The sequence below is a fragment of the Peromyscus leucopus genome, chromosome 3 (genome assembly GCF_004664715.2).
Source record: "Peromyscus leucopus breed LL Stock chromosome 3, UCI_PerLeu_2.1, whole genome shotgun sequence".
Classification (NCBI taxonomy): domain Eukaryota; kingdom Metazoa; phylum Chordata; class Mammalia; order Rodentia; family Cricetidae; genus Peromyscus; species Peromyscus leucopus.
The window spans coordinates 88,960,329-88,988,071 of record NC_051065.1 but is presented as its reverse complement, the minus strand read 5'-3'; the positions used below and the strand labels follow the sequence as shown (position 1 = coordinate 88,988,071).

The window sequence follows — 27,743 nt, the reverse complement described above, 5'->3', positions numbered from 1 at the left end:
AAAGAGAGAATTGACTCAAACCAGCAGATGCTCTGAGAGAAGTGGGACATGCCAGTCTCCTTTAATGAGGCACCTTGTAGCTATGCTGACAGTGATTGACCAGCTTTCCAGGAGGCGTCTCTTCAGCATTGTGTGTGCAGTCCTGAGAGGTCCAGCATTATGCACAGAGCAAGCACTCGGAAGCAGTAGGGATCTCTGTGAGTTCGAGGCCAGCCTGGTCTACAGACCGAGATCCAGGATAGGCACCAAAACTACAGAGACACCCTGTCTCGAAAAAAAAAGTTCAAGGTCGATCTTGGCTACAAAGAGAGTCCACACCAGTGGTCCCAGTCAGCACCGCACTCCAGAACCACCTGGGATGTTGTACCCATGTCACACCCCAGAATCTTCAGGAGTGAGGCCAGCTGAGCCTCAAAAGATGCTTGGATCACCCTGCTTTGGTATTCAAAAATATTCAAGCCCAAAAGAAAGACATGGATGCAAATGAAAATGCAAAAAGATGCCCAGGAGGAACACAAGTTCAAGGCCAGCCTGGTCTGCATCGCAGGTGCCAACACAGCCAGGGCTGCATACTGAGAGCCTGTGTCAGAACACGAAAGTGACGGGATGTGGTTGAGTTGGTCGAATGCTTGCTTAGCCTTCACGAGGCCCTGGGTTCGATCCCCAGCCCCACACAATGGGCATGGTGGCACATGACTGTAATCCCGGTATTCGGCCGGTGGATGGAAGTTCAAGAGCAAGAGCTGGAGAGATGGCTTCACGGTTAAGAGCACTGGCTGCTCTTCCAGAGGACCAGGGTTCAATTCCCAGCACCCACGTGGCAGCCCACAAGCGTCTGTAATTTCAGTCCCAGGGGCCCAACGCCCTCTTCTGGCCTCCTCAGGCACTAGGTACACACATGGTACACACAGACATACATGCAGACAAAACAATGATACCATACACGTTAAATAAGTAGTTAAAAAGTTTAAGGTCACCGGGCAGTGGTGGCGCATGCATTTAGTCCCAGCACTCCGGAGGCAGAGTCAGGCGGATCTCTGTGAGTTCGAGGCCAGCCTGGGCTACAGACTGAGATCCAGAACAGGCACCAAAACTACAGAGACACCCTGTCTCGTAAAAGAAAAAAAAAAAAAAAGAAAAGTTCAAGGTCGATCTTGGCTACAAAGAGAGTTTTTATCAAGCATGGGATCTGTGAAACCCGGTCCAATATGAAAAAAGAGGGAGTTGGATGCAGATCCAGTTTGGACTAACCTCGTATGGAGTCCTAGATTCCAGGCCTTAAGTTACCATTAAGTATTTTGGTGTGTAAGGTGGACAGCAGGGCAGTAACATGGCAGCCGCTCCTGCCGGCCACATGCGGCAGAAGCAGCGCATCAGGCAGAGCGGCTGCCGCTGACCTTCACTCCTCCGTTCCAGCAATTCCCTTTCTGTGTGATGTCGGTGAACATCACCCGCATTGCCATCCAGGCCCTGAGGGAAGAGTGTCTCTCCAGGTGAGTCCCTGTGGGATCAGAGTGACCCCGGCAGAGCCTGGCCCGTCCCCATCCGTGCCTCATTCTCCACAGCTCTGCTGGGTCTCAGATCTGGGCACGTCCCCACGCACCAGCCGCCTCGCCTCCCTAACCTGACCAAATGCCAGTCTGCTTGGGGTGGGGGAATGGTGGGGTGGGGCGCCCTGGCGGGGTAGGCTGGGAGGCGGGGCACTGGAGTCGGGTTCATCAGCGGCGGCTGAGCGGGTCACCTCTGCCCTGCAGGGAATGTAACCGGCGGCAGAAGGTCATCCCGGTGGTGAACAGCTTCTACGCGGCCACTTTCCTTCACCTGGCGCAGGAGTGGAGGACGCGGCAGAGGACCATCTCCGACTCGGGCTTTGTCCTCAAAGGTGGGCGCTTTCTCCTGTGGACTACTGCGTTCCCTCCTCTCCCCAGAACCCCTGGGGCCTGCTGTCTCTCCCTTCTCTGCCGCCACGCCCCTCCTGTCTGTCTGTCCATGCACTTCTGTCCCTTGCCTGTTACCTGTTTGCGTGTCTGAGCAGGGTCTCGCTATAAGGCCCTGGCCGACCTGGAACTTGCTGCGTAGACCAGAATGGCCTTGAATTTGTGGCAGTCCATCTGCCTCTGCTTCCTGACTACAAAGATTACAGGCATCCAGCCTGGTCTTCAGAGGGAGTTCCGGGACCATAGTCCTGGACTCAGAGAAACCCTGTCTCAAAGAAGAAAAAACAACAAAGATTACCGGTGTGCTTGGTGGACGCTGGCCATATATGTCTGATGACTGGTTGTTGTTGTTGTGGTTGTTGTTATTTTTGTTTAGATTTTTGAGATCTTCTCATCCTGTAGCCAGGCTACAGTCCTCCTGCTCCATCCCCCTGTGTTGGGATTACAGTCTTGTGCATGTGTGGTTCTTCATGATCACATCAAACAACAACAAAACCCCCACATCTTCTGAACCAAAATTTAAAGCTCAACAGGCAGTTCTCTGTGAGGTCAAGGCCAGCCTGGCATGCGGGAGCCCTGGGTTCAGTTCCCGGAGCCGCACAAGCTGTGTGGTGACTCAAGCCTGTATGTAATCTCTGCACTTAATAGGTGGAGACAGGAAGGTAAGACGTTCCAGGTCTGCAGGAGCCCTGTCTCAAACAGAACAGAACAAAACACCATGAAAGCTAGGGCTGGAGAGATGGCTCAGCGCTTGAGAGAGCACTGTCCGCTCCTCCCCAGGACTGGCCTCTAACCCAGCACCTACATGGGGCCTCACAACTCCACTTCCAGGGGATCTGGCGCCCTCTCCTGGCCTCCTCAGGCATCAAGCACATGTGGTACACAGACATAAATTCAAGCAAAACTCCATACATATAAAATAAAATAAAAAATTTTAAGCTAAAACATGTGAAAGCCGAGGTCTGGCAGTTAGCCCAGTTCTCCATAGTTGAGATCTCTGTCACAAGGAAGAAGCGTTCCCTGGGCTCTGTCAGGTTTTGCCATCTTTGATGACTGTTTTGTCTCTAAAGGACAGGGTTGGAGGCGTTCACAGGGCCATTGGACTTGAGGCCTTGTGTCCCCCCCCCCCCCCCCCCCCCCAGCCCTCAGTTCCCAATCTCCTCTGTTCCAGACTTGGAAGTATTGGCCAAGAAGAGCCCCAAACGGCTGCTCAAGACTCTGGACGCCTACCTAGCCCGGGTGTCAAAGGGACAGGCCTCCTTGTTGGGGGCACAGAAGTGCTCTGGATCACAAGGGCCTCACTCCAAGGACCTCACCTTCACAGGCGTGTGCGAGCTGCAGTCTAACTCACTGGAGAGTGCGGGGTTGGTCTGACCCACCCCGGGGACCATTCCTGGAAAGGCAAGCCGGGGTCGCCGGAGCTTCCAGAACCCAAGAACCGTGTCTGGACCAAAGCCCTTCCTGCCTCTGCAGGTGAGGTTAGGAAGCTCCCACGTGGGCGTAGTGAAGCCCATTCAGGCAGCTAGAATTTACCTCCTTGCCGCTTCTGAAGCAAGGAGTTTTCTGTCGTTCCCCGCTGGGCTCCAGCTCACAGGGTTAGGCTCCCGATCCCTCAGTGGAAGTGAACAGACCACAAAGTAGGGCAGTCTGAACAGTCTACCCATCCGCACCTAGAGGAAGAGGTCCTGGAAGCTGCTGCTAGGAGTCTTGACAACCCAGCCGCTGCCCCCAGAGTCTGAGGTTGGAACTGGAGTGGCAGAGGCAACAATCCCTTCGGCCAGCAGGGGGCAGCACAGCACAGTTAAAGGCGACTGACTGATGATGGGCAGGCCTCTCCGTCAACCTCCGCGATTTTCAGGACACTTATTTCCACCTTTCTCCCCCGACCCCTACCTCCTTGCCCACCATGATTTGTGATCTAGAAATGGGCACTCGGCTAGCTAGACTAGTTATCGTGGCGCCTGAGGCTGGGGTCTGGAGACCACGCACCAGGTTAACTGGTTATCTGGCCTGGCTGAGAGGCGCTGGGAACTCGCTCACCCACCAGCAGTTTTAGAATAAAGGAATTGTTGTAGTCTCTAGTGTTTTCTTCCAAGACAGTTCAGGGCCTTCCTGCGCCCGGGCTCCCTGCCACCTGAGCCCCCCTGGCTGCACCGGCAGGCCTGGGGACGTCTTATTTAGTATTGTTTGTGTGTATGATATGGGGTGTGGGGCACACACGACGTGACATGTGGGGATCAGAAGACAGCTTTGTGAAGTTCTCTCTCTCCACCTTTAGGTTCTGGAGATTAAAACCAGGTCGTCTGGCTTTTGTGGCAAGCTCCTTACCCATCTTGCCCACCCAGGCCAGGAGACGCCTTGCAAGCGCTAGCCAGTGAGCACGATGTCTCCTGTTAGAGTTGACTAGTGTGGCGTCCACCCCAGGCTGTCTCTGCATTTGCTTCAGGGCCTGGCTGTTGCTCCCTCGGCCCAGCCCCTCACCTAACACCCGAGAGCCTCAGGCCCCCTGCGCGCCTCTGGCTTCCCACAAGTGACGCTGTAGAAGCCAGTGTCCATCTCTGCTTGTGTTTCCAGAGATGGCACCAACAGAGGCTTCCCAGTGTGCTGTGGCATGCCCTGCAGTTAGTTGGCCCTGTCGGATTTGCAGGGTCTCAATTAGAATGTTGTTACCAGGCCTCTTCCTCCCGCAGAGAGGTCACAGAGGTTACGGGGCTGGGAGAGGTCAGTCTGGGTGCTTCCTTCCTTCCTGGCCGCTTCCCTTGCTCTGAGCCTGCAAGGCTAACTCGGCAGCATTGGCTGGAAGCACAGGATCCCAGCATGTCAGGCCACATGGGCCCTAGGAGGGTCAGGCTGGAAGGGAGCCAGCAACCCCAGCAGGGAGGGGCCCTTCATCCAGACCAGGGTGTGCACGGCTCCAGGATAACTCAGGAATCTGTTCTGGTGGGGTGGAGGTGGAGAGAGAGGCCGCTGAGAGCTGCATTTCTCTTGGAGGTAGGGAGGACCGCTTTCCACGGGAGGATCGCCTTCCCACAGGAGACCTTCAAGTCTCCATAAATCTAAAACAGGCAGAATCACTGGTGTGTCTTCCTCTCTCCCGGCATGAGCTCCTCTGTGGAAGTCTCAGGGAAAACTGAGGGGAGGGTCCACAGAGGAGCTCACCTTCCTTTGCTTCTTGGCACACCAAAAAGATGAACTTGGTCAGACTTTCTGGCTTTGTGTGGGACAGAAGAATCAGTGTGTCAGAGCTCAGAAGCCACAATAACCCTTAGCACACAGGAGGGGGGGCTGGGGGGGCTCCGGGGGGCTGGTGCTAGGCCTCTCAGCCTCTGGTCCAGGCTCACCAAGACACCCCACTCTTGCCACCCCTTCAGGGTGGGGGCCTCTTTGTGACACGCTCCCTCACCATCTCTAGTTTGTTTGTTTTGAGATAGGGTCTCATATAGCCTATGCTGACCTGGAACTCACTATGTAGCAAAGGCTAAACTCATGATCCTCCTGCCTCTGCCTCCCAAGTGAGTCAGGATTACAGGCTTGTGCCTCCGTACCTGGCTCAGCTTCTCTTCTCCCCAGCACACGCTCTCCACCCTCCTCAACATTCCGTACTGTGTCATTAACAAGAGATAGAACTAGGCCTGTGACCAGGGAGAACACCAATGACCAGAAGCAGGAGAGACCAAACACAAAAAAAAAAACAAACAAAAGCAGGAGAGCCAAACACGAAACCCGGTGCAGTAAGAGAGAACAGGGAGCCTACTCAAGGGCTGTGGCACATTCTGCTGCCGGGTGAGTGTAACCATTTAAACTGCCTCCTGGGTGCTTACTGGGGCAGCTGAGGAAACACTGGTTTGAACAGAAATCTATCCCCAGCCCTAGCCCCAGCCCCAGCCGCCTCCCAGCTGGGAATGTGAGACTTGAACGAAACCCTGGCCTGAAAGCAATGCCCAGGCCTGGCACCGTGCCACCTCCCTATTGGGTTCTGGGCATGGCGGGGTTGGATAGCAGCCCCACTGAGAGTCCTGGCCACGCAGAGCCAGTGCTGGGCTCCTGGAAGCCATGGAATATCATCCGTGTTCTGCTCAGCCCCCAGAATGGGGACGAGCCCAAGCGAGTAGGTAGGACAAAGTCAGCCCAGGGCGAGCGCACCAGCACCGGGAGAGAGAGAGCTGGGAACGGAATGTGTCTCCTTTATTGAGCATCCGGAGGGCACCTCGGTGCTGACTCAGCAGCCAGAGGCGGGACCAAGCAGGCAGGTGGCGGCAGGCAGGAGAGCAGGGCCGGGCACACCCACCCTCACTTCCAGTCCTTGAAGAATTGCTTGAAGATGGGACTCTCTCGGCCCTGGGGCAGAATCTCCACCTGCAGTGGGGGAAAAGCTTGGCTCACAGGCTGCCCACCCGCCTCTGCTGAGGAGGAGGAGGACAAGGGGTACCATGACGGGTCGGCAGAGTTCGGTAGGATGTAACCAAGGCCAATGGCAGGCGTGCCTTGCCAGCCATGTCCCAGAGAGAATGTTCCTTTCCGGTTAAATCTTGTCATGGCCCTACAGTTAGGTTGTCTCGCTACGTCAGGGCCTGAGGTGCGAGGGCATGTCATCGACCGGAAGGCTTGCATCTTCAAGTGACACATGATCACTAACACCACCTGAACTGTGGTTTTCGATAGCCACACACACACACACACGTACACACTTTTGTGGGGTTTTCTAGAGGATTATGAGAAGAAATACTCTAAAGGGATTTCTGGTCTGTCATGATTTAGGAGGGAAAAGGACCACTTTATCCCATGAATATATCACCCACCTCACAATATTCATAAAATCGTTTTCTGAGCTGGGCACGGTCACTCACACCTGTAATCTCAGCACGGGAGAGGCTGAGGCAGGAGAATTGCTGTGATCTGAGCAACAGAGTGAGACACTGTCCCGAAAGGGGGACGAGAGAGCTGAGGATGAAGCTCATCTGGTAGAGGGTGTGCTAGCCACACACAAAGCCCTGGGTTCAATTCCCAGCACCACTTAAGCCAGGTGTGACCCACACCTGTAATCCTAGAACTTAGGAAGTAGAGGCCAGAAGATCAGAAGTTCAAGGTCATCCTTAGCTACATCGACAGTCTGAGGCCAGCCTGGGCTACATGAGACCCATAGGGAGAGAGGCAAGATGAGAATATCTTGTGTAGCCACCGTGCTGGGACTAAAAGGGGTACCCGTGGCTGGGACAGACACAGGCCCCCAGAGGCATGCCCTGTCCTTCAGGCTCCCAGGATTCTCTTTGAAAATAAGTTTGGAGTTTTTGTTGTTGTTTTTAATGCTGGAGAATTGAAAAGGCTTTTCCACCTGACTGGTCTGAGGCAGACAAGTCTGCTCCCAACTCCTGAGCTGCCCTGTCTGCCAGGTCTCGGGGTAGGGAGCCACAGAAAGGTGCCAGGAGGAGGTGGGGGACGTGGTTTTGTCCTCACCTGAGTGTTTGGGGAATATCTCATCCGAGAGATGAAGCCATCAGCCACTTGGAGGGCTGCCTGCCTCTCCTTCTCATTAGCTTTTCGCCCTGGAACACAGGAACAAGATTTCAGAAGGAGAAGAGGATGGGGTGCGGCCACGGGAGAGGGCTCACCCTCCCGGCGTGTGTGAAGCTCCGCCTTCTGTCTCTAGCACCACAGAAGACCACCTGTAAGCTCGCACTGGGGAAGTGGAGGCAGGAGGCTCCGAACCGCAGCCTCATCTTCATGTCTTCATCTACAGAGGGAGTTCACAGTCAGCCTGAGCTGTGTGAGACACTGGAGGGGGCAGAGAGTCTCTGGTCTCTACCCCATTTTCCTGAGGAAATTTTAGGGGTCCACAGAATACCTGACAGTTTTTTTTTTTTTATTAACAAATGTACTCAGTGTACCCAAGAATACGGAGGGCCCCTTGGAGTATGAAGTCATGCCCTTAATTTTTTCCCCCAGAAAGCTGGCAGCTCTAAACTAAGATTTAATTAATTAATTAATTAATTAAAACCTCTGCCTGGATCAGCAGAATCTTCTGGCTCTGACCAAGCCATCTTTTAGGAAGAATAAGCTTCCTCCTAGACATCGAACTGTAAGGCCAGTGGGCCGGGGCAATGGCTCGGCAGTTAAGAGCACTTGCTTCTTCTGCAGAGGACCTGAGTTCAGTTCCCAGCATCCACTTGGCACTCACAGCCATCGGTAATTCCAGTTCCAGGGGATCCAATGCTGCCTTCTGGCTTCTGAGGACACGGCACACACATGATTCTCAGACATACATGCAAGAAAAATACACATAGAATACAAAAGAAACTCCATGGCCAGGGTCTCACCCTCCCCTGGAGCTGCTCACCTTCTGTGTGTGTACAGTGTGACCGATAACACCATTCTGTTATCAAAACTTTTTGTGTGTGACACTCAATTGGACAAGGAGTAAAATTTCTTATAGAGGCAAACTGACTCCCACAAGGTCAAAAGCCAACATGCTTGCTGATGACGTGTTTAAAAGGCTGAAGATCACCCAGAATCCACAATATAGACAATGGAGGCAATCATTTATGTAGGCCTTTATGTTGGCAATCACTGGGACACAAACTGTGATTCAAGCTGAATCACAAGCTGAAGGCATTTTGACAAGGAAACAGAGCCAAGCGTGGTGGTTGGCTCTCTGGCCAGTGTTAAAATCTTGTGAACTATGGAGTGTCTGTGTCCTTCCTCCGCAACTGACTCACTGTTCTGGCATCCATGGGCACTTGTCTCCCGTCTCCTGCCGCCCAAGCTTCCTGTCCCACGACTTCTTTTCCTATAATGATTCCTTTCTTGGGGTCTACAGACTCTGGAGTCTCAGCATTGGCTCCATGGTATATGGCACCTCTACAGGAAGGAAAGGGCAGCCCCAGGGCAAGAGATGTAGCTCAGTCGGTAGACTATTTACCCAGCATGCCCTGGGTTCCAACCCCAGCACCAGAGAAAATCAGGCATGGTAGTGCATGCCTGTGATCCCAGCACTCAGGAGATGGAGGCGGCTTGAGGATCAGGAGTTCAAGGTCATCCTTGGTTACATAAGTCAGAGGCCAGCCTGGGCTATATGAGACCTTATCTCAAATAATGAAAGGGAAAAGGCTGGAAAAATGGCCCCGTGGTTAAGAGCACTTGCTACTTTTGCAAAAGACCAGAGTTCAGTTCCCAGCACCCACATCAGGAGGCTCATAAATGCTTTTAACTTCAGCTCCAAGGGATCTGATGCCCTCTGGCCCCCTTGGGTACCCATAGGCATGTGTGGACGGGGGTGGGGGGGGAGGAAAGGAGAGGAGAGGAAGAGGAAAGAGAAAGAAGGAAGGAAGGAAAGCCAGGCCGCGGTGGCACACGCAAAAGCAAGCAGCCTTTCTCTCTCCAGCAGACACAATCTCTTGACAAAGCACGGCCCGCGAGTTTACCACACACTACATAAAGTGCTACTAAGCCCATCTAAGATTTACCTCTATTACAGTTAACTCAGAACCTCAAGGTCAGGCACCCCAGAGCCCTGAAGGCCTGGAGACTGCCAAGAGAGTTCTCAAAGTGTGGTCCCTGGAGCCCCACAGGCCCGCCCTGGGAACATGTTAAACACATACACGCTCAGGCTCCAACCCGGCCCTGGTCAGTCTGACTCTCTGGGATGGGCCCAGCCAAGTACTGAAGAGGCCCTTGGAGTTCTGAGGCCGGCTGAGATGTTCAAAATGGCTGAGCTTGCTGGCTTCAGGGATGCTGCAGGGCCCTCAGGCTGGCATGGCCGAGCCTGCTGCAGGGCCCAAGCGGCAGCTGCAGGGCCCCCACGCTCACACCGAGGAACACACACCCTTCCAGATGTAGATTTTGCCGCAGAGCCCGTTGTCCAGAACAAAGCAATCATCTGGAATCAGCAGTTGAGAGGCAAAGGGGCTGGAATCGGCTACCTTGGTCAGGTTCATCTGTCCAGTGGCATCAGAGACCTGGGGAGGAAGGACAGCCGCCAGTGTGACACACACACACTCACACACACACACACACACACACACATTCACACGCGCGCACACACACTCACACACACACTCACACACATTCACACGCACACACACACTCACACACACACACACATACACACACACACACTCACACACACACACACACTCACACACACACACACTCACACACACTCACACACACACACACTCACACACACACTCACACACACTCACACACACACACACACACACTCACTCACACACATTCACACGCACACACACACTCACACACACACACATACACACACACACTCACACACACACACACACACTCACACACACTCACACTCACACACACTCACACACACACACACACACACACACACACACACACACACTCACACTGGCCCTCACCGTGAATGAGGTTACCCAGACCCTCCCCAGTTGCCTCTCCCAACAGTTCCAAGAAACAGGTGGGAAGAGGCCCCCCAAGGCTAACTTCAGACAGCCTCTCTCTTGCCTGTCAGCTGCAGTTCAGAAGCCACGGCTGTCTTAGGGAAAGAGGTGACGTCACATTACAAGTAACTGCCCAGGGTTCAAACCAAGGCAAGCTTAGCATTAGCTTTCAACCTTCACCAAGGAGCCGGAAGTGAATACCATTGACCTCCGCAGAGGGCTGCCATTCTGCCTGCTTCCCACCCATCTCTCCTCCAACCCCTGCAAACCTACCTGATTCCTGGCCCAGCCTCCCCACAGCCGCCTCCTCCCTTCAGCTCCAAGTCCGTGGCACCGGCAGGTGCCTAGTCAGCAGCCCGCAGTGCCCACCTTATACAGGGCCGCGGCCTGGGCGTTGGTCTGGTCAGCTGTGAGGTCTTCCTCAGGGTTGCCCTCCTTCAGAGCTGGCTTGGGGCCCAGAACCTGCGGAGCCAGACAGGATTACTGGGGCTTCTGCACCCACATTTTCCAAGTCACCACGTCCAGGGCCACCTGTGTCCTACACTAAGACTTGGTAAAGCGATGGGTCCAGCCCACCCACCAGACAGCCTCTTGCCCCAAGACTGTACCCACTCAGAGGAACCCCTTATCCCATCACACAAAGGTACCCCATGAGCGGTCACAGGGCTGAGTAGGGCCCCAGATAGCCCCTGTCGTCCTCTATCAGCCTCCTTCATAATCCCGGCTTATCACTGTCTCTCTTGGCCGCATCCAAACAGCAGCTCCCGGCCGCCCAGCCCAGTGTCCCCAACCTGAATCATCTCGGCTGGCTCCTCTCCGTCGGTGATAATCTCCACCTGGGCCTTGCCCTGCCGCTCGCTGTCCCTGATGGCCAGGGCCAGGTCCCTAGCCTTGTTCCGTTCCAGGATGTTGGACTTCCCACCACACCAGGTGAAGATGTTCTGCAGAGAATCAGACAGGCCCGTCACAGCCAGTTGCCTGTGTCGTACCCCCACTGAAAAAACTGTCCCCACAGGCAGGGCAGGCAGGAAGGCAGCGCCGGTGTGGGGTGTGGTGGCACACGCCTTTGATCCTAGTGCTCAAGAGGCAGAGGCAGGCAGATGTCTGTATATTTGGGACAAGGTCTACATAGTGAGTTCCAGGACAGCCAGGGCCACACTGAGACTCTAGCTTAAAAAAAAAAAAATTAAATTAAATTAAACAAACAAAACTCAAGAAGTCAGGGCCACTCTCCAGAGGCCTCTGAGAAAGGCAAGAACAACGCCCTGCAAGGATGCTTCCTGCCCTGGAGAGATGGCTCAGGGGCTAAGAGCACTGACTGCTCCTCGGAGGACCCAGGTTCAATTCCCAGCACCCACAGGGTGGCTAGCAACCTTTCCTAACTCCAGTTTCAGTGGCTCCAGTGTTCTCTTCCGACTGTCAAGGGCACTGGGTGCAGTGGCACACGTAAACACATGCAGGCAAAACACTCGTACAGATAACATGAATCTAAAAGAAAGTATTTATTATTATTATTATCATTATTATTATTATTATTAATATTTTCTCAGACAGGGTCTCTCTGTGTAGCCCTGGCTATCCTGGAACTTTATTGTAGACCAGGCTGGCCTCTAACTTGGAGATCCTCCCACCTCTGCCTCTCAGGTGTTGGACTGCCCAGCTTTAAAAGAAAAAAAAAATTTAAAGAGTCCTTCTTGCCTGTATGACATTCCACATCACTTATTATCATATATTTAAGCTTTTTTTTTTTTTAATCTTGTGTATAAATTATCTTCTGGAGCTGGAGAGATGGCTCAGTGTGTGTGTGTGTGTGTGTGTGTGTGTGTGTGTGTGTGCGCGTATTTTCTTCCATGGGACCTATGTTCTAAGCACCCACAATGGGCAGCTCACAACTGCCTGTAACTCCAACTCCAACGCCCTCTCCTGGCCTCTGCTGGTATCTGCAGTCTCTTATACATGTCCCCCACACAGACACAGACATAATTTTTAAAAAAAAAAATGTAATCAAATTACAAAAAAATTCAAAAAAACCTAAACGTGCTTGAAGACAGTTTAAAGCTCTCTGTTGAGCCCCATTTACATATCATGGAATACATGCAGCCAATGGCCATTGCTTGGACATGCCTGGAACTAACTGTACAGGAGGAAGCACGTGAGTCATGTACAGGTACTGTATTTATGAGGTTGGAGCATCTGAGGACGGTGGAGTCTGTGTGTCACTGGGAAATAATCCCTATGGACATTAGGGAAATAATCCCTAAGGGCTGGCTGGCTGGATGTCTTCTCACGGATGGAACAGTTCACCAGAACACGGGGTCGACCTTCTCACTCCTCCATCTCCCCGGCCACCTACCCACCTGACCCAGGTCCAGGATGAAGCAGTCCCCGGTGTTGAAGCTGTCCCAGCTCAGCGCCCTCTCGGTGGCACGGATGTTCTTCTTCCCCTTGACCTGGTAGAGCTTTTTGATGGCTGCTGGGGTGGTCCCCGAGGTTGTCTTGTGAAATGCCGACTCCACACCACCTTCCTGCAGCCCAGAAAACCGGCCTGAGTGGCCCCAAAGGCACCCAGAACCTCCGCACTAGGAGATGAAGGGAGGTGGAAGCCGATCCCTGAATGCGCCCAGGCCTTCCGAAGGATAAGAATAGCCAGAAACAGGCCCCGACCCCGAGAAAAGCCCTGGGAATGAGGAGGGCCTGGAGGTGGTTCTCACCTGGTACTTGAGGCCACGTGGGAAGTAGCTCATGAAGAGGTCGGACTCATTCCCTTGAACCTCACGGTGCTGCACGGGGCGCTCCCCAAGCAGGGTGTTGAGGTGCACGGCCAGCACGGCACAGGCCCCCTGCTCGTCCCGGATGATTGTTGGCCTAGGATGAATGTGGAGGGACAGGCAAGGTCCTGAGACCACTGCGACCTCCATCCCTCGCCGTGGCCAAACCCGCGCAGACCCCATTCCAACCCCTTTACCTATCCACAGGTGCAAATGGGAGGCCTCTTCCGGGCCATTGTGAAGCACCAGGTAGGAATCCCCGGAGAAGAAGATGCCATGGTTCTCTCGTGCTATGGGCACCGGCTTCAGCTTCTCCACACGCCAGATGTGCAGACCTGGGTCTTGGACCGAGGCTGGGAACGGAGAGCCACTGTAGGAAGAGAAGGTTGGTAGTGGACTCCGTGGGGAGTGGGCTCGAGCACAGAGACTTGGGCAGGCCTGGAGACTGAGGTCTGGGTACAGTGAGAGCAGTGGGCGAGGAGCAGCCCTCGGAAGTGAAGAAGGAAGAGAGGAAAGACGGCGGGGCGCACTGCCTACCTCTGAGGGATGGGTGTGTACATGCTGTTTTCAGACCTGAAAAGAGAAGCCATGATTACCACGAGAGTCACAACAACCAGCTCTCTCACTGGTCCGGGGGAGCCTTCCAGTTGGCCAAGTACTCTCCCTTTGGATTTTGGATGTGGAGTCTTAGGTAGCCTACGCTGTCCTCACAGCCCGCAAGTAGCTGAGGATGACCTGGGGCAGAGGTGATGCTCGATGGCTAAAGCCTTGCATGGCAAGTGTGAGGACCAGAGTTCGAATCCTCAGAATCCACATAAATGTTGGGTGGGCTTGTAATTCTAGCCTCAGAGGACAGAGACAGAGGATCCCCAAAGCAACCTGAAGAGAAAACTAGCCACATCGGCAAGCTCTGGGTTTGATTAGGAGACCCTGCTTCAATGAATAAGACGAGGAATGACGTAGGAAGAGCCTTGACATCGACCTTGGGCCTCCACATGCATATTCACACACACACTATTGGACCTACACACACGCGTCCACACGTGCAAACGTGCACAAGCACCACACACACACACAAATAGAAAAAGAAAATGTTTACAAAATAAAACTTTTAAATTAAGAAATGCAAAACTTAGTGACCAAATAATGTTTATGTTGTAGATGTAAGGTTAGTCCAACATTTGAACTTAACCAATATAATACACTCCATTAACAAATATATGTGATATTAATATATTCTTATGGATATCTATGTCAATATAATACACCCCATTAACAAATATATGTGATATTAATATATTCTTATGGATATCTATGTCAATATAATATACCCCATTAACAAATATATGTAATATTAATATATCCATATGGATATTTATGTCAATACAATATACCCCATAACAAGTATATGTGATACTAATATATTTTTATGGACATTCATATCAATATAATACACCCCATTAACAAGTATATGTGATATTAATATATCCATATGGATATTTGTATCAATATAATATACCACATTAATAAGTATATGTGATATTAGTGTATCCTTATGGATATTCATATCAATGTGTATACAGAAAGCAGTTAGCAAAACTTTACATCCATTCCTGATTTAGAATAAACAAACAAAAAAATAAGCCAGCTGGTGCTGCAGAGATGGCTCGGGGCTTAAGATCTCTTGTTACTCTTGCAGAGGACCTGAGTTCAGTTCCCAGCAGCCAACAACCATCCAGACTCCACTTCTGGGGGCCAAACACCCCCTTCTGGCCTCCAGGGGTACTACATGCTCATGGTGCACACACATACATGCAGGCAAAACTACCCATACACATTAAAATAAAAATAAACACATCTTTTTTAAAGTAAGCCAAACATGCTAGCTCGGGCTTGCAATCTCAGCATGCAGGAGACCAGGCCAGGGGGATCATGAGTTTTAGGTCAGCCTGGGCTGCACAAGGAGACCCTGCCTCAAAAACTAAAAGAAAAAAAAAAAAAAGAGAAAGAAAAGGAAAATGCCAACTATGCAGCAGACACAACTGTAATCCCAGCAACGGGAAGGGGCAGGCAGAAAGGTCAGACACTCAGGAACCTTCTGGCTCCAGGCTAGCCTGGGCTACGTGAAACTCTCTTAAAATAAAAACAGAAAATGCCTGGCGTGACAGTGCAGGAGAGTCAGAAGTTCAAGGCCATCCTTGGCTACCTAGTGAATTAAAGCCAACCTGGGCTACAAGATACCACGTGGAAAAAGAAAAAGGAAGAAAGGAAGGAAAAATAAGGGGGGGCCTAGGACACAGTGTGTTCTGTGATATTTTGTTTGTGTTCTGACAGATAAAGCTTGCCTGGAGATCAGAGGGAGGAGCTAGCCACTAGTTAGCCATAGAGGCCAGGCAGTGGTAGCACACACCTTTAATCCCAGCACTTGGGAAGAGGAGGAAGCTGCCCTGGGCTACATGAGATTGAACCAGTCTAAAAGAGAAACAGAGCCGGGGTCAGGGGGTAGGGCGGGAGGGTGGTGGTGGGTGGTAGTGGTGCACATCTTTAATCCCAGCAGTAGGGAGGTGGAGACAGGAATATAAAGAAGGTGGAGACAGGGTCTCGGCCCCACTTGACACAGGATCCCCCGTTCAATCTGAGGTTTCACAGAGGTAAGAAGTCTGGTGGCTGCTGCTCTGCTTCTCTGATCTTTCAGCTTTCACTCTCAATATCTACCCCTCGTTTTTATATTTAAGAATTAGGATCATGCTTCAACAGTCCCGTGGGTAAAGGCGCCCGTGTCACAGCCCCGCGGGTAAGGCACTGGTGCACAAGTCTGATGAACTGAGTTTGATCTCAGAATCCAAGTGAAGGTGGAGGAGGAAACAGATGCCCAGAGGCTGCCCTCTGACCTCCACGTTTACACCATGCACAAATGCATACAGATAGACTCAGACCAACAAGAATTGTATTTGTTAATCTAACATCTAAAGAAATAGAGAAACAATAGAGAAAGGAAGGACTAGAGATGAGGCTTCACTGACAGAGTACTTGCCTAGCATGAAGTCCTGGGTTCAATCCCCAGCAGTTTATAAACCGGGCATGATACAGTTTATAAACTGTAACCCCAGCACGTGGAGGGAGAGGTGGAGGCAAGAGTTCAAGATCATTCTCAAAGTGTGTGAGGTCAGCTTGGGATCCATGGGACCCTGTGAGAAAGGAGATCGATCTGGGCAAGGTGGAACAGCTTTAATCCCAGCACTCAGAAGCAGAGGCAGGTGGATCTCCATAAATTCAAGGTCAGCCTGGTCTACATAGTGGGTTCCAAGCCAGCCAGGGAGAAGGAGAGAGAAGTGTGTGTGTGCAAGGGGGAGGTCCTTAAGCAGAGTTTTTACTCTTTAAATCTACTAAAAACAAAACCTGCTTGGGACTTTATCCCTCCCTCCTAGGCAACTCTCTCCCAGGAGAAGTGTACTCATCCTCGCTCATCCTCGGCGTTAGCTAGCCTTTCTATGTTCCCAGCATCTTCCAGTTCCAGAATGATGAACGCCATCTTTGTTTGGTAAGTGAGTAAATATTTCTTGGACAAAAGAAATTGTAGTATAGGGAGAATGCAAATGGCAAGCTGTTGTTGTTAATATACCATCTTTTTTTAATTTCAGAAAAATACAGTCATAACAACTTCACCCGCCCTTTTATTTGTTCTCATCAGTGGCTGGTTTCTTTTTTGACCTCCACGTATATACTGTGGGCATGCACATGTGTGCTCCAGTGTACGTGTACACACACTACGTAAGTAAATAAGTGTGACCAAAGAATTGGCTTTCCCTTCCACCATGTGAGTTCTGGAGATCAAACTCAGGCCGTCAGCCCTGGCAGCAAGTGCCCCCTACCCACTGAGCCACGTCTCAGGCCTAAGGTTTTCGGTTTGTTTGTTTGTTGGTTGGTTTTAAGGCTTTTAAAAGAAGAGGGCATGTGTCACCAGCACTTAATTCAGTGCATGCTTCCACCTGGTAGGTTGTTGGAAGAGGTGCCCCGTGGGAAATGGAGGGCGAGGGTAGCAAGCAGGCCGTGCAGCCTGGAGGGAGGAAGAGACTCTCTGAAGGGTGGCTGGGTCAGCGGTGAGGGTTGAGTCGGCTTAGGAAGCAGAGTCTGCTTAGGAGATGTGAATTGCCAGCGGAGTTACCACTGTCCTTTTCGTTATCAACCTCCCAAACGGAGGAAGGCATTTTTTTCATCCTGACACTTCCCCCATACTCCGTGGGGTGTGACCACATCCCCTGCTGTGGGCAGCCCAGCCTGTGAGTCAGTAGGAACCAATGTGTCTGCCACAAACCCAAGCTCAGGAAGGAGACAGACGGAGCCCACAACATCATTGTTTTTAGTTCTGTGTTACCAAAATGAGAAACTGGGCGTAACTCAATCAAGTGCTCTCCACTCCAAGTCACTGCCGGGTTCTGATGAGGGGGTCGGTTCGGCTGTCTGCTCCTTCACCATCCTAGATGTTCATGACAACCACCTCCTCAGGACTGGCAGGATGCTCAGTGGTAAAGGTGCTTGCTGACAAGTCTAATATCTTTAGTTCCATCCGCAGGAACCACAGGATGGAGGAGAGCAGCAGCTTCCTAGGGTCATCCTCTGACCTCTGGCATGCATGCCAGGGCACATGCACACATACATATACACACAGATAAATAATAAATGTAAAAAAATAACCAGGCTAAACTCCATTACTCCATCTGAACCTTCTAGGCCTTCCTTGCAAAATCCAGTGTCTGCCAGAGATCCCTGAAACATCAGTTTAGCTGCAAAGTCCCCATAATCCATATCCCATAATCCTTTATCTAGATCTGGTTCCTCAACCTGCACCCCCCCCCCATGGTGTCTGATCATCCAGGCTGTCTTCACAAGAATCCTGTTAGGTAAGTTAGACAGGACCTCCCTCCCCGCTGGCGCTTCCTTTCAGTGATTTTCCATGCACTGACCCTTGCCTAGCTCCTTGACTGTGAAAGTCTTGTTTGCTCACATACAGTGTGTGTTGAGACTAGTCTTTCTCCCACACTGCGAGGCCTTGGTGCTGTGGTTCCTGTACTTACAGTCCCATTAAAGCCTTCCTTACGGTATCAGGTATCAGGGAACAAGTTTTTTCCTTTTTTCTTTTAGGATAGGGTCTCTTGTAGCTCAATCTGGTCTTGAATTCACTAGGTAGCCAAGGGTGACCTTGAACTTCTGATCCTCCTGCCTCCACCTCCCCAGTGCTGGATTGTAGGGGTGTTCGTCAGTGCCCTGAAGCACCGCCCCTAGTGAGGCAGCAGGTAACAAGGACCCCCTTAAGACCCGGGATGATATATGAGTGCTTGCTCTCTTCACTATCTCGTGGTCTTGGATGCTGGTGTGGACCAGGGCAGAACTCTTCGGAAAGCAGCGTTGGACCATACCTCAATCCCCATTTTCTGTATTGTGAGTTAATCCCCCAATAAATTCCTATAATCATTAAGCTGTTTCTGGGAATTGGTAGTGATTTAATTGCATTACTGGATCACCAGCATGTACTACTACCAGGCTCGGTTTATGCAGAACTAGGGATCGAACCCAGGTCTGTGTGCATGTTAGGTGGCATGCTACAAGCAGCTACATCCCCAGCCCCTGAGTTTTCCTTTAACAGCATCAGTGAATAGGCCAGGAGACTCTGCCCCCACAATCTGCAAGTGTTTTGAATAGATGTTCAAAGTGATCTTCCTAGTGTGTGAGGTCTATGAGAAGAGCATAATTTAACACCTGCTGCAGGAGCGCTTCAAAGGAGAGGAAGGCTTTTAAAACTCCTGACAGCCAGCTGTGGTGGCGCACGCCTTAGACCAACGCAGGAGACAGAGGCAGGCAGACCTCTGTGAGTTCAAGCCCAGCCTGCTCTACAGAGAGAGTTCCAGACCAACAGAGAAACCTTGTCTTGAAAAGACAAAATAAAACAAACAAACAAACAACAACAACAAAAACCAACAACCTCCTGACAAAGCTAGGCAGGCTGGTACAAGCCTAGAATTCCAACTAGTTGGTAAACTGAGGCAGACGTATTAGAAGTTTAAGACCAGACAATACAGAGTATGTTCAAGGCCCGCCTGAGCAACATAATGAGGCCAATCTCAAGACAAAAAGTTAAGAAAGGGCTGGGGTACAGCTCCGTGGTACAGCGCTTGCCTAGCATACAGAGGTTCTGAGTTCAATTCCCACTCCCAAGGGTAGGGAAGTGGGGTGCATGAGGGACGCTGGGGTAGCTGGGGCAGCCTGCATGGGTGGAGGCTGGGTGGCAGTGAGAGAAGCCCCCCCCCCCATCAGCTCCCACTGATGAAGCTCCCACTGCCCCTTATCAGCTCCTGGTTTTGCCTTGTGTTCCCCAGCAAACAACCTTCCATTCCTGTGTCCTGCTTTCAGACCTTTGACTCGGTCCCATGGCTCCTCAAGCTTCCTCGTGCTTGTGTCCCAGCCCTGCATCCCTGTGGGCACGCATCAACCTGGCTATCTGAGGGATGATCCAGCACCTTAGCTCCTGCGGGAGCTTTCCCAGCCCCTCAGGCTTAGAGCACACCCCGCCTTCTTCCTGTGCCAACAACAGCAGGGGCACACCTGATACCCCATCCCTCAAGCATCCATGACAGTCTATTCACTTCCATTCATCCGAGATCTGTGCTGGGGCTCAGCACTGGGCAGGCTGCAGGAGGGGAGGCAAGAGGTGAAAGAGCAGTCTGCCTTGTGGCCTAGCTAGAGGGCTCAGGGAAGTGGGGAGCCATCACAGCCAATGAAACCACAGACCAACTTCCGCCACGCAAGCCGGTCACATAATCACAGGCCAGCATTAGAGAGAGCGTTAGTGCTTAGATAGACCTCATGGCACATAGTACAGACACCTCTCCTAGGGCACCCTTCGTCGTCGTCGTCGTCGTCCTTGTGCTGAATGCTTCTGGTGGTGGGGAACTCACCACTTCACAGGCAGCCTCTTTTATATCTTCCTTTGAGAGTGGCAGGAACACTGGGAACCAAACCCCAGGCCATGGGGCACAGCTAGAAAACGCTCGGCCACTGAGCTACATCATAGCTGGTCATCTCTGTTGAAGACTCCTTTTCTGGCACTACAGCCACAGTGTGATGAGTTTTAAGGACTGGTCCTCTCCCTGAGGCTATAAAGCACCTTTGGAGCAGGAAGTAGTTTGTCTAAGGACCTTTGCACACTTGATCCTGTCCAAAGGATGTGTTCAATTGCCTTGATTTGCTGAGCCTGTTATTAAACTAGATAAAACCAGAGGGATAGCCTAGGATCTCAACATTGGGGGCACTAGATAAACCAGAGGGATAGCCTAGGATCTCAACATTGTGGGCACTAGATAAAACCAGAGGGATAGCCTAGGATCTCAACATTGGGCCACTGCCTAGAGCCGCCTAAGGCAGAAAGGCAGAGGGCAAAGGGACCCATCAGACTGTCCTGGGTGGTGGGAGAGGATGTGTGCCCTGCTGGCTAATCCTGGCCCTTCGAGTATCTTTAAGGACACACTGGGGATTACTCCTACCTTCAACATGCTTGACCCTATCAGTGACCTAATTGTGCACCAGTGACCCAGCACTGAGGAAAACCAGGGCCACTTTTGTCCCCCTTGGACTCTGATTCTCAACAGGTCACTTCCCCTCATGGTCCCCATCTGCGCCGTTAACTGTGAACTGAAACAGCACCAGTCCCAGGGAGTGACCTGTCCATTTGAGAAAGCACAGGACTTTCTGGACTGTGGCCCATGCTCCTTAGAAGTCGGGAGGGCAGTGGCTCCGGACACCCAGGACAATGCTCTTTCCCCACACACCAAAGCACATCCCACTCCCACATCTCCGATTCTACCTTCATCTTTCCCCATACCGTTCCCCAGATGACCCTGGGCTGGGGGCGGTCTGAATGTCCCTCAAGTAGCTGGACCCACCTTGCTTCTTCCCAAGGCCCTCCAGTCCAGTTGTCTAGACCTAGGACAGTACTATCCCCGCCCCCCCCCCCCCCCAGCCCACCCCGGAGCTAAGGACCGAACCCAGGGCCTTGCGCTTGTTAGGCAAGAGCTCTACCACTGAGCTAAATCCCCAACCCCAGACAGTACTCTCTTGGGGACAGGCACTGCCAGATCTGAATTCACCTCCTGACAGGCCTTTGGGTTCTCTCAGGTCTGACAGCACCTCCTACAGACCAGGATGAGCCCAGACCTCCTGGCTCCTCCCCTGCAGCTGGAACACATCCCTGCAGCTGGAACACATCCCTGCAGCTGGAACACATCCCAGCCTCTGCAGCTACAGAACTGCATCAGATAATGATCCAAGCCTGACTTATGCCTGGGGACATCATTCCTGACTGTTCCCAGACCCTAGCAGCCAGCCCTGCCCAAGAGGGTCCAGCTAGCCCATCTGTAGACGCCCCACCCACATTGACCTCTCCACAGGTCTGTTCTTCTCAAACTCTTCTCCGGGCCCTCCACCCGAGCTTCTCACTTCCCTCTTCTCCACTGGGTCGTCCCACCCACGCGCCCCACCCAAGGGAAGGCTCAGTGCTCTGAGGTCTCCAAGGACTCAGGAGAACAAGCCAAAGCTGTTCCTCAGCTACTGGGGGGCTAGGGTCCACCACCGTCTCATCACTGCAGCCTCAGGCAAGGCAGGTTCTGAACATTTTCAAGTCTGACCAACGAGGAAAGCCCCGGTTCCACTCACCAGTCTGCGCGCAGGCGAGGAAAGCCCGGTCCACTGCCCAGACAGAAGCTGCACCCGCTGCTGTGGTTGCTTAGTCACATTTCCTGGGTTGGGTCACTGGCTCTGTACTTCTTTTCCCTCCTCCCCCTGACTAATTAGTCTCATCACCCTGAGTACATGTGATTTTTATTTATTTATTTTTCTTTTTTGAAACAAAGTTCCAAGAGAGTGGTTTGGGGACTGGTCGGTTTCGGGGTGTGTATGTTTTCATTTTGATATTTTGTTTGGTTTGGAGATGTAGCCAAGGCTAGCCTCTAAATTACCATGCAGCTCAAGCTGGCCTTGAACTGATTCTCCTGTCTCCTGAGTGCTGGGATTACAGGTGTGCACCACCATGCCCAGCTGTTTGTTTGGTTGTTGTCTGTGTGTCTATCTGTTTGTTTGTTACTGAGCACAGTCTTACTTTGGAGCCCAGGCTGTTAGGAAACTCAATATGTAACCCAGGTTGGCCTCAAATTAATGACAACCCTCCTGTCTCTGCTTCCTGAGCACTAGGATTCCCTGGACCAAAGTATCAGGCCAGGTACCTTGACACATTTAAAAACATCTCGAAAATGCCCCAAATACTCAAAGACTACCCCTCAGCTGGTCGGGTGGCTCACGTTTTTGATCCCAGATTCAGGAGGCAAAGGAGATAGATCTCTGAGTTCAAGACCAACCAAAACTACGAGTTGAGGTCCAGGGCATCCAGGACTACACAGAAAAAACCCTGTCTCGAGAAACCAAAATACATAAATAAATAATGAAAACATACACTACCCCTCAGTCTGCTGCTCATTTACCAGATGTCCACAGTCACACAGTCTGGGCACTGGAGATCTAGGAGACATCGATAGAAATTAGCGTGGCCAGCCAGCGGATGTGGTGGCACACACCTGTAAAACCAGCATTGTGAGACTGGAGAATCAGAAGTTTGGCTACATAGAGAGCAGCAGTTCAAAACCACTGCCAGAGGTATAATATAGCAACCCTGGTAACATCACTGTCTGGACCTCCTCTTAAAAGCAAAGAAACATATAAAAAAATTAATCAAAAAAAAAAAAAGAGCAAAGCCAGCCCATAATAAGACCGAATCCCTGACCCTAAAAATAAGCATGATCAAGCCAGCCAGAATCATAGAACAAAACCATGCCTCAAAGAAAAAAAAACAGAGGGTGTAGGGTTTCAGGCTGAACCCAAGGCAACCATCTCTCCTTTCACCCAGTCACGGAAAGATAGTACATACTCAGGCGGGTCTAATTTGCTGGCTCCATGAAGGACCCTGGGGCACAGCCCAAAGTCACATAGGAAGCAGGAAGCTGAGCCAAGGAAGCTGTGATTCCCTTTTGAGTCTCTAGAGCAGTGGTTCTCAACCTTCCTAATACTTCAGTCCTTTAATACAGCTGCCTCATACTGTGGTCACACACACACACACACACACACACACACACACACACACACACACACACCATTTTTTTTTTGTTGTTTTTTTTCAAGACAGGGTTTCTCTTTGTAGTTTTGGTGCCTGTCCTGGATCTCCTCTGTAGACTAGGCTGGCCTTGAACTCAGAGATTCGCCTGTCTCTGCCTCCCAAGTGCTGGGATTAAAGGTGTGCACCACCACCACTGCCTGGCCATAAAATTATTTTTGCTGTTACATCATAACTGTAATTTTGCTACTGTTATCAATTGTAATGTAAATATTTTTTGGAGATAAGTTTGTCAAAGAGGTTGTGACCCACAGGTTGAGAACCGTTTGCCCTAGAGGAAGGAAGAGCAGAGTCTGTGTGACGTCCTGGAGAGTAAGCACCCAGTGGGCAGCCACACTTGGGTGGCTCAGTGCCTAGGGACTCTGGCAGGCCTGTCCTGGAAGAGTGTTGGTCAACAACCAGTTCCAGGTAGGACTCAGCATTCAGAGTCAAGGCTCTGGCCTTGGTCATACAACAGGACCAGAAGCAGGCCTTCCCAAGTATCCGACCAACAGACCAATCTAACAGTAGGCAGCTAGGGGGAAGCCTGGAGAAAACAGAGTACTGAGTGGATGTGGGGAGTTGGTGTTTGCTTGTTTGTTTGAGACAGAGCCTCAATACCTAGCCAAAGCTGGCCTCCAACTTGGGATCCTCCTGTCTCCATCTCTCCATCTTCTGAGTACTGGGATTACAGGTGTGCACCACTATGCCATCCAGATGCATGGCTTCTGTGTGACAAATACCACCAGAACGAGAATGAAACGTTTTCTCAAGACTTTAAATGGAGTCTGAGGGGTGGTTCAGTGTGTAAAAGCACTTGCTGATGACCAGAGTTCAGTCCCCAGAACCTATAGTAAAAGGACAGAATGGGGGCTGGAGAGGTGGCTCCAGTGGTTAAGAGGACTCAGGTTCTCTTGTATAATATTAGAGGGACCAGCCTCAATATTATACATCCCAGGGGCTCAAGAGAGAGAACTACTAATGGCGAGGACTATTTTTAGGAAATAGAATCTGAGCACACCGAGCTCTATCATCCACTTGTTTTAATTCCTCTGGCATAACATCCTTTATACATAGCTTCAGTTCTGTTCTCATGTCAAGCTCCTTTCTTGCCTGATTTCTCTCTATATTTATCTACTGTCCCCTCTAGGTTCTATCTTAATTCTTTCATCTAGTTCTGTCCCTTCTAGGTTCTCATCTATCTAGTTCTTTCCCCTATCAGCTCCTCTCCCGTCTCCTTCTCTCTCATCTGGCTCTTCCTCGTCTTATTCTTCCCCATCTGGCTCTTCCTCATCTTCCATCTTGTTCCTCTAGTCCTCTCTTTTAGCCCTTCAATCTAGTTCTTCCCCATCTCAGTTCATTCCTCTCAAGTTCTTACCCATCTAGTTCTTCCATTCTCTTTTCTCTTCTCTGTCCTGTGCCCTGGAAGTCCCGGTATATAAAGGGAGGGTCCGAGTTAAATTGTGTAAAGCTATTACTTAACGTCCACCTGACCTAGGTGGTGTCTCCTTGTGGAATTTACCATAAGTCAGGAGACTTGCATGTGGGCTGTTATCATTGTTAGTCCTCGGAAGTTGGGCGCCCACCTGGGTGATGTTTCCTGTAGTCCTTGAAAGTGGCTAAGGTAGATATCTGATTCCAGAGAAAGCCTTTCCTGAGGCTGTTCTCCAAATACCTGGAATGTGTATGTCCAGAGTGATCAGTCTACACTGTTAGTCCTTTTTAGGGGAAATTCAATTGGGAAAGCTATGAAGGCACACATGATTTTCATAACAGAAGACAGCTGATATATAACAAGCCAAGTAACACCAAAAACTCCTTGGGATTTGGCTTCCTCTGGAGGAATTCCCTGATCCCTCCAGGTAGTGACTTTGTCATAACCAGCTGAGTTCTTGTGATATATTCCTGCAGCCTGCAGCAAGGTTCCATTCCCAGCACCCACATGGAGGCTCACAACTATCTACAACTCCAGTCCCAGGGGATGCACTCTTCCGGTCACCTCAAGCACCAGGTACCCACAACTGTGTACAGACACACAGATAAAATACCCATACACACAAAAATAAATAATAGTTAAAAAAAGAACACAGGTTATAGTTGGCACCCAGGGTCTCCATGACCAGATGACAGCATTAAAAACAGGGTAGTCTGAGATGAGATCCCGGAACCACAGGCAGGGCAGAGACCCTGGCAGAAAGGTTAGGAGTGTGCCTTGAGGACTAGAGATACAGCTCAGTTAGCAGAGTGTTCACACAGTGTCCATAAAGCCCTGAGATGGATCATAGCATGGGATAAAGACCAGGGAGACTGCTCAGCTGGGAGAGACACTCGCCACCAAGCCTGAAGACCTGGGTCCGATTCCCAGGACCCACACGGTGGAAAGAGAGATCCGACTCCAGAAGCTGGAGCAGTGAGACATGCCTACAGCCCCAGCACTTGGAGGTAGAGGCCGGAAGATGAAAAGTTCAGAATTATCCTTGGCTACATACAAGCGTGTGTGTGTGTGTGTGTGTGTGTGTGTGTGTGTGTGTGTGTGTGTGTCTCGAGCACTTTACAACTTACCAGTAGTACCTTTGCAGGTCAGATCCAACTTCTTGGAGCCTCCTCGTGTCCAATCTGTAAAGTGGGCACACAAATAAAAGTGAAGGTTAAACAAGATGCTACAGTTAATGAGCAAATATTGAATTTCACTAAATCTGGACTCTATTTATTTGTTTGTTTGTTTGTTTGGGAGGTGGCATGTATATATTATGGCTTGAGAGGATACATTATGGGAGCTGGTTCTCTCCTGTCAGGGGGGTCCTGGGAATCAGATTCAGGGCTTCAGGCTTGGGGACAAGCATCTTCGTCAGCTGGGCCACCTCATGGACCCTCTTTTTTAGTCTGCCATTCATGTCGACAGTGACTGTAAACACTGCTGACATGATTTACAGGGGGGGGCGCGGCAGTAAAAGTGGCCAGCACCCACTGTAGCAATCTCCATCCCTTCCCAAGCTGAGTGGGAGGGCACTGGGGAGAGAAAGCTAAGCCAGGGATCCCCTCCCGCTCCCACCAATTCGCCCAGGGAATGCCCAGATCTATGGGTCTCTGCGGCCCTAGTGCAGAACCTAGCTGGCTCTTAGACTGAGACCCTATGTACACACCAGGCCACAAAGATGAATGAAAATCACTGCTCACTACGCTGGAGCTAAGAGGTTCTTTTCACCACAGGAAGAAAAATGTATTTAAAAAGGAAAAAAAGGAAGGAAGGAAGGAAGGAAGGAAGGAAGGAAGGAAAAGACAGAGAGAGAGAGAAGGAAGGAAGGAAAGAAAAGAAAGAAAGAAAGAAAAAAGAAAGAAAGAAAGAAAGAAAGAAAGAAAAAAGAAAGAAAGAAAGAAAGAAAGAAAGAAAGAAAGAAAGAAAAAAGAAAGAAAAAGAAAAAGAAAAAGAAAAAGAAAAAGAAAGAAAGTTGCTGGGGCTGGAGCTGTGGTCCAGTGGTTAAGGGCGCTCACAGCCCTTCCAAGAGGATCCGATTTCAGTTCCCAGCACCCACAAGCACTGTAACCGCAGCTCCAAGGGATCCGCTGCCCTTCTAATTGGATGCACAAACCCACACTCAGAGTACACATAACTTAATGACGTCGAAAGAAAGACTTGCTGAGTGTGGTTAATTGAAGTGTGGTGGTTCACACCCGTAATCCCAGCACTTGGAAGATTACAAGAGAATCGGAGGTTTGACGTCATCTTTGGCTATGTGGGAGTTTAAGGAAGTCTGGGCTACAGGAGACACCGTTTCAAAAAACAAAACCAAAAAAGTTATAACAGAAAAACAAGGAATTTGTTCTTTTTAAAACGCAGCTTGGTACCCCCACCCTCACCCTAACCCCACTTCTGTTCCGCCCTAGCCCCCAATTCCCTGCTTCAAGTTTGTCCCACACGGATGGGACAGTGCTTGGCCGGCTCCACCCGCCCAGTCTGGAAATCCAGCAGAGCTTTCGCCCCTAAGGAAGGTGTGGAGGTGATAGGTAGCTGGGCGCCCCGGGACCCACAGAGCCCCTCTGGACCCCAAAGCAGGGGCTTCGGGCCGCGGAGAACAGATCCCCGGGAGCGCGGCTTACTTACCGAGGGGTTTGGTGGCTCTGAATGGACAAAGTCGTTTTGCTGGCGACCACGCCTTCACCCCCCTGGGAGAAGTGAGTCACCGGGTAGGGCTAAGTGGCTGGAGCCGACTAGGAGCGATCCTGGGCCGGGGGCGCTTCCCTTCCAGCAAATGAGACCCTAGAGACCTAGCACTGGGGGCCTGGTAGGGACCCCAGGGCCAGGAAAGCTGAGGTTCAGCATACTTGGGGAAAACTGAGGCCGAGGAGGGCAGCTTTCGCTTCCCATTCAACCCATAGGTCCCTGGTCTCCATCAGGGTTTCCATCTCCTCCGCGGTTCCCTGGAGC

General features: G+C 51.1%; 2 protein-coding genes across 8 annotated transcripts in view; one reads left to right on the top strand and one right to left on the bottom strand.

Annotated features, from left to right (window-relative positions):
• Positions 1-4,014, top strand: part of Elmod3 (ELMO domain containing 3) — a 34,620-nt gene extending 30,606 nt beyond the window's left edge. For 6 of the 7 annotated variants that reach the window (XM_037203822.1, XM_028855165.2, XM_028855161.2 and 3 more), the window contains exons 11-13: positions 1,417-1,493; positions 1,755-1,882; positions 3,109-4,014. In XM_037203822.1, the coding sequence (XP_037059717.1) occupies positions 1,417-1,493; positions 1,755-1,882; positions 3,109-3,311 (408 nt within the window). In that variant the 3' untranslated portion in view covers positions 3,312-4,014. Of the gene's footprint in view, positions 1-1,416; positions 1,494-1,754; positions 1,883-2,585; positions 2,808-3,108 lie in introns of those variants that run through there. The other variant, XM_028855166.2, reaches the window with a different exon arrangement.
• Positions 4,015-6,101: 2,087 nt separating this feature from the next.
• Capg (capping actin protein, gelsolin like) lies at positions 6,102-27,469 on the bottom strand. The gene is given in 12 exon segments (XM_028855193.2): positions 6,102-6,293; positions 7,392-7,480; positions 9,757-9,889; positions 10,727-10,819; positions 11,149-11,298; positions 12,715-12,882; positions 13,069-13,211; positions 13,214-13,222; positions 13,323-13,495; positions 13,663-13,698; positions 25,880-25,933; positions 27,420-27,469. Coding segments are annotated over 10 exon segments (1,047 nt in total). The 5' UTR covers positions 13,686-13,698; positions 25,880-25,933; positions 27,420-27,469; the 3' UTR covers positions 6,102-6,227.
• Between the last annotated feature and the right edge of the window lie 274 nt (positions 27,470-27,743).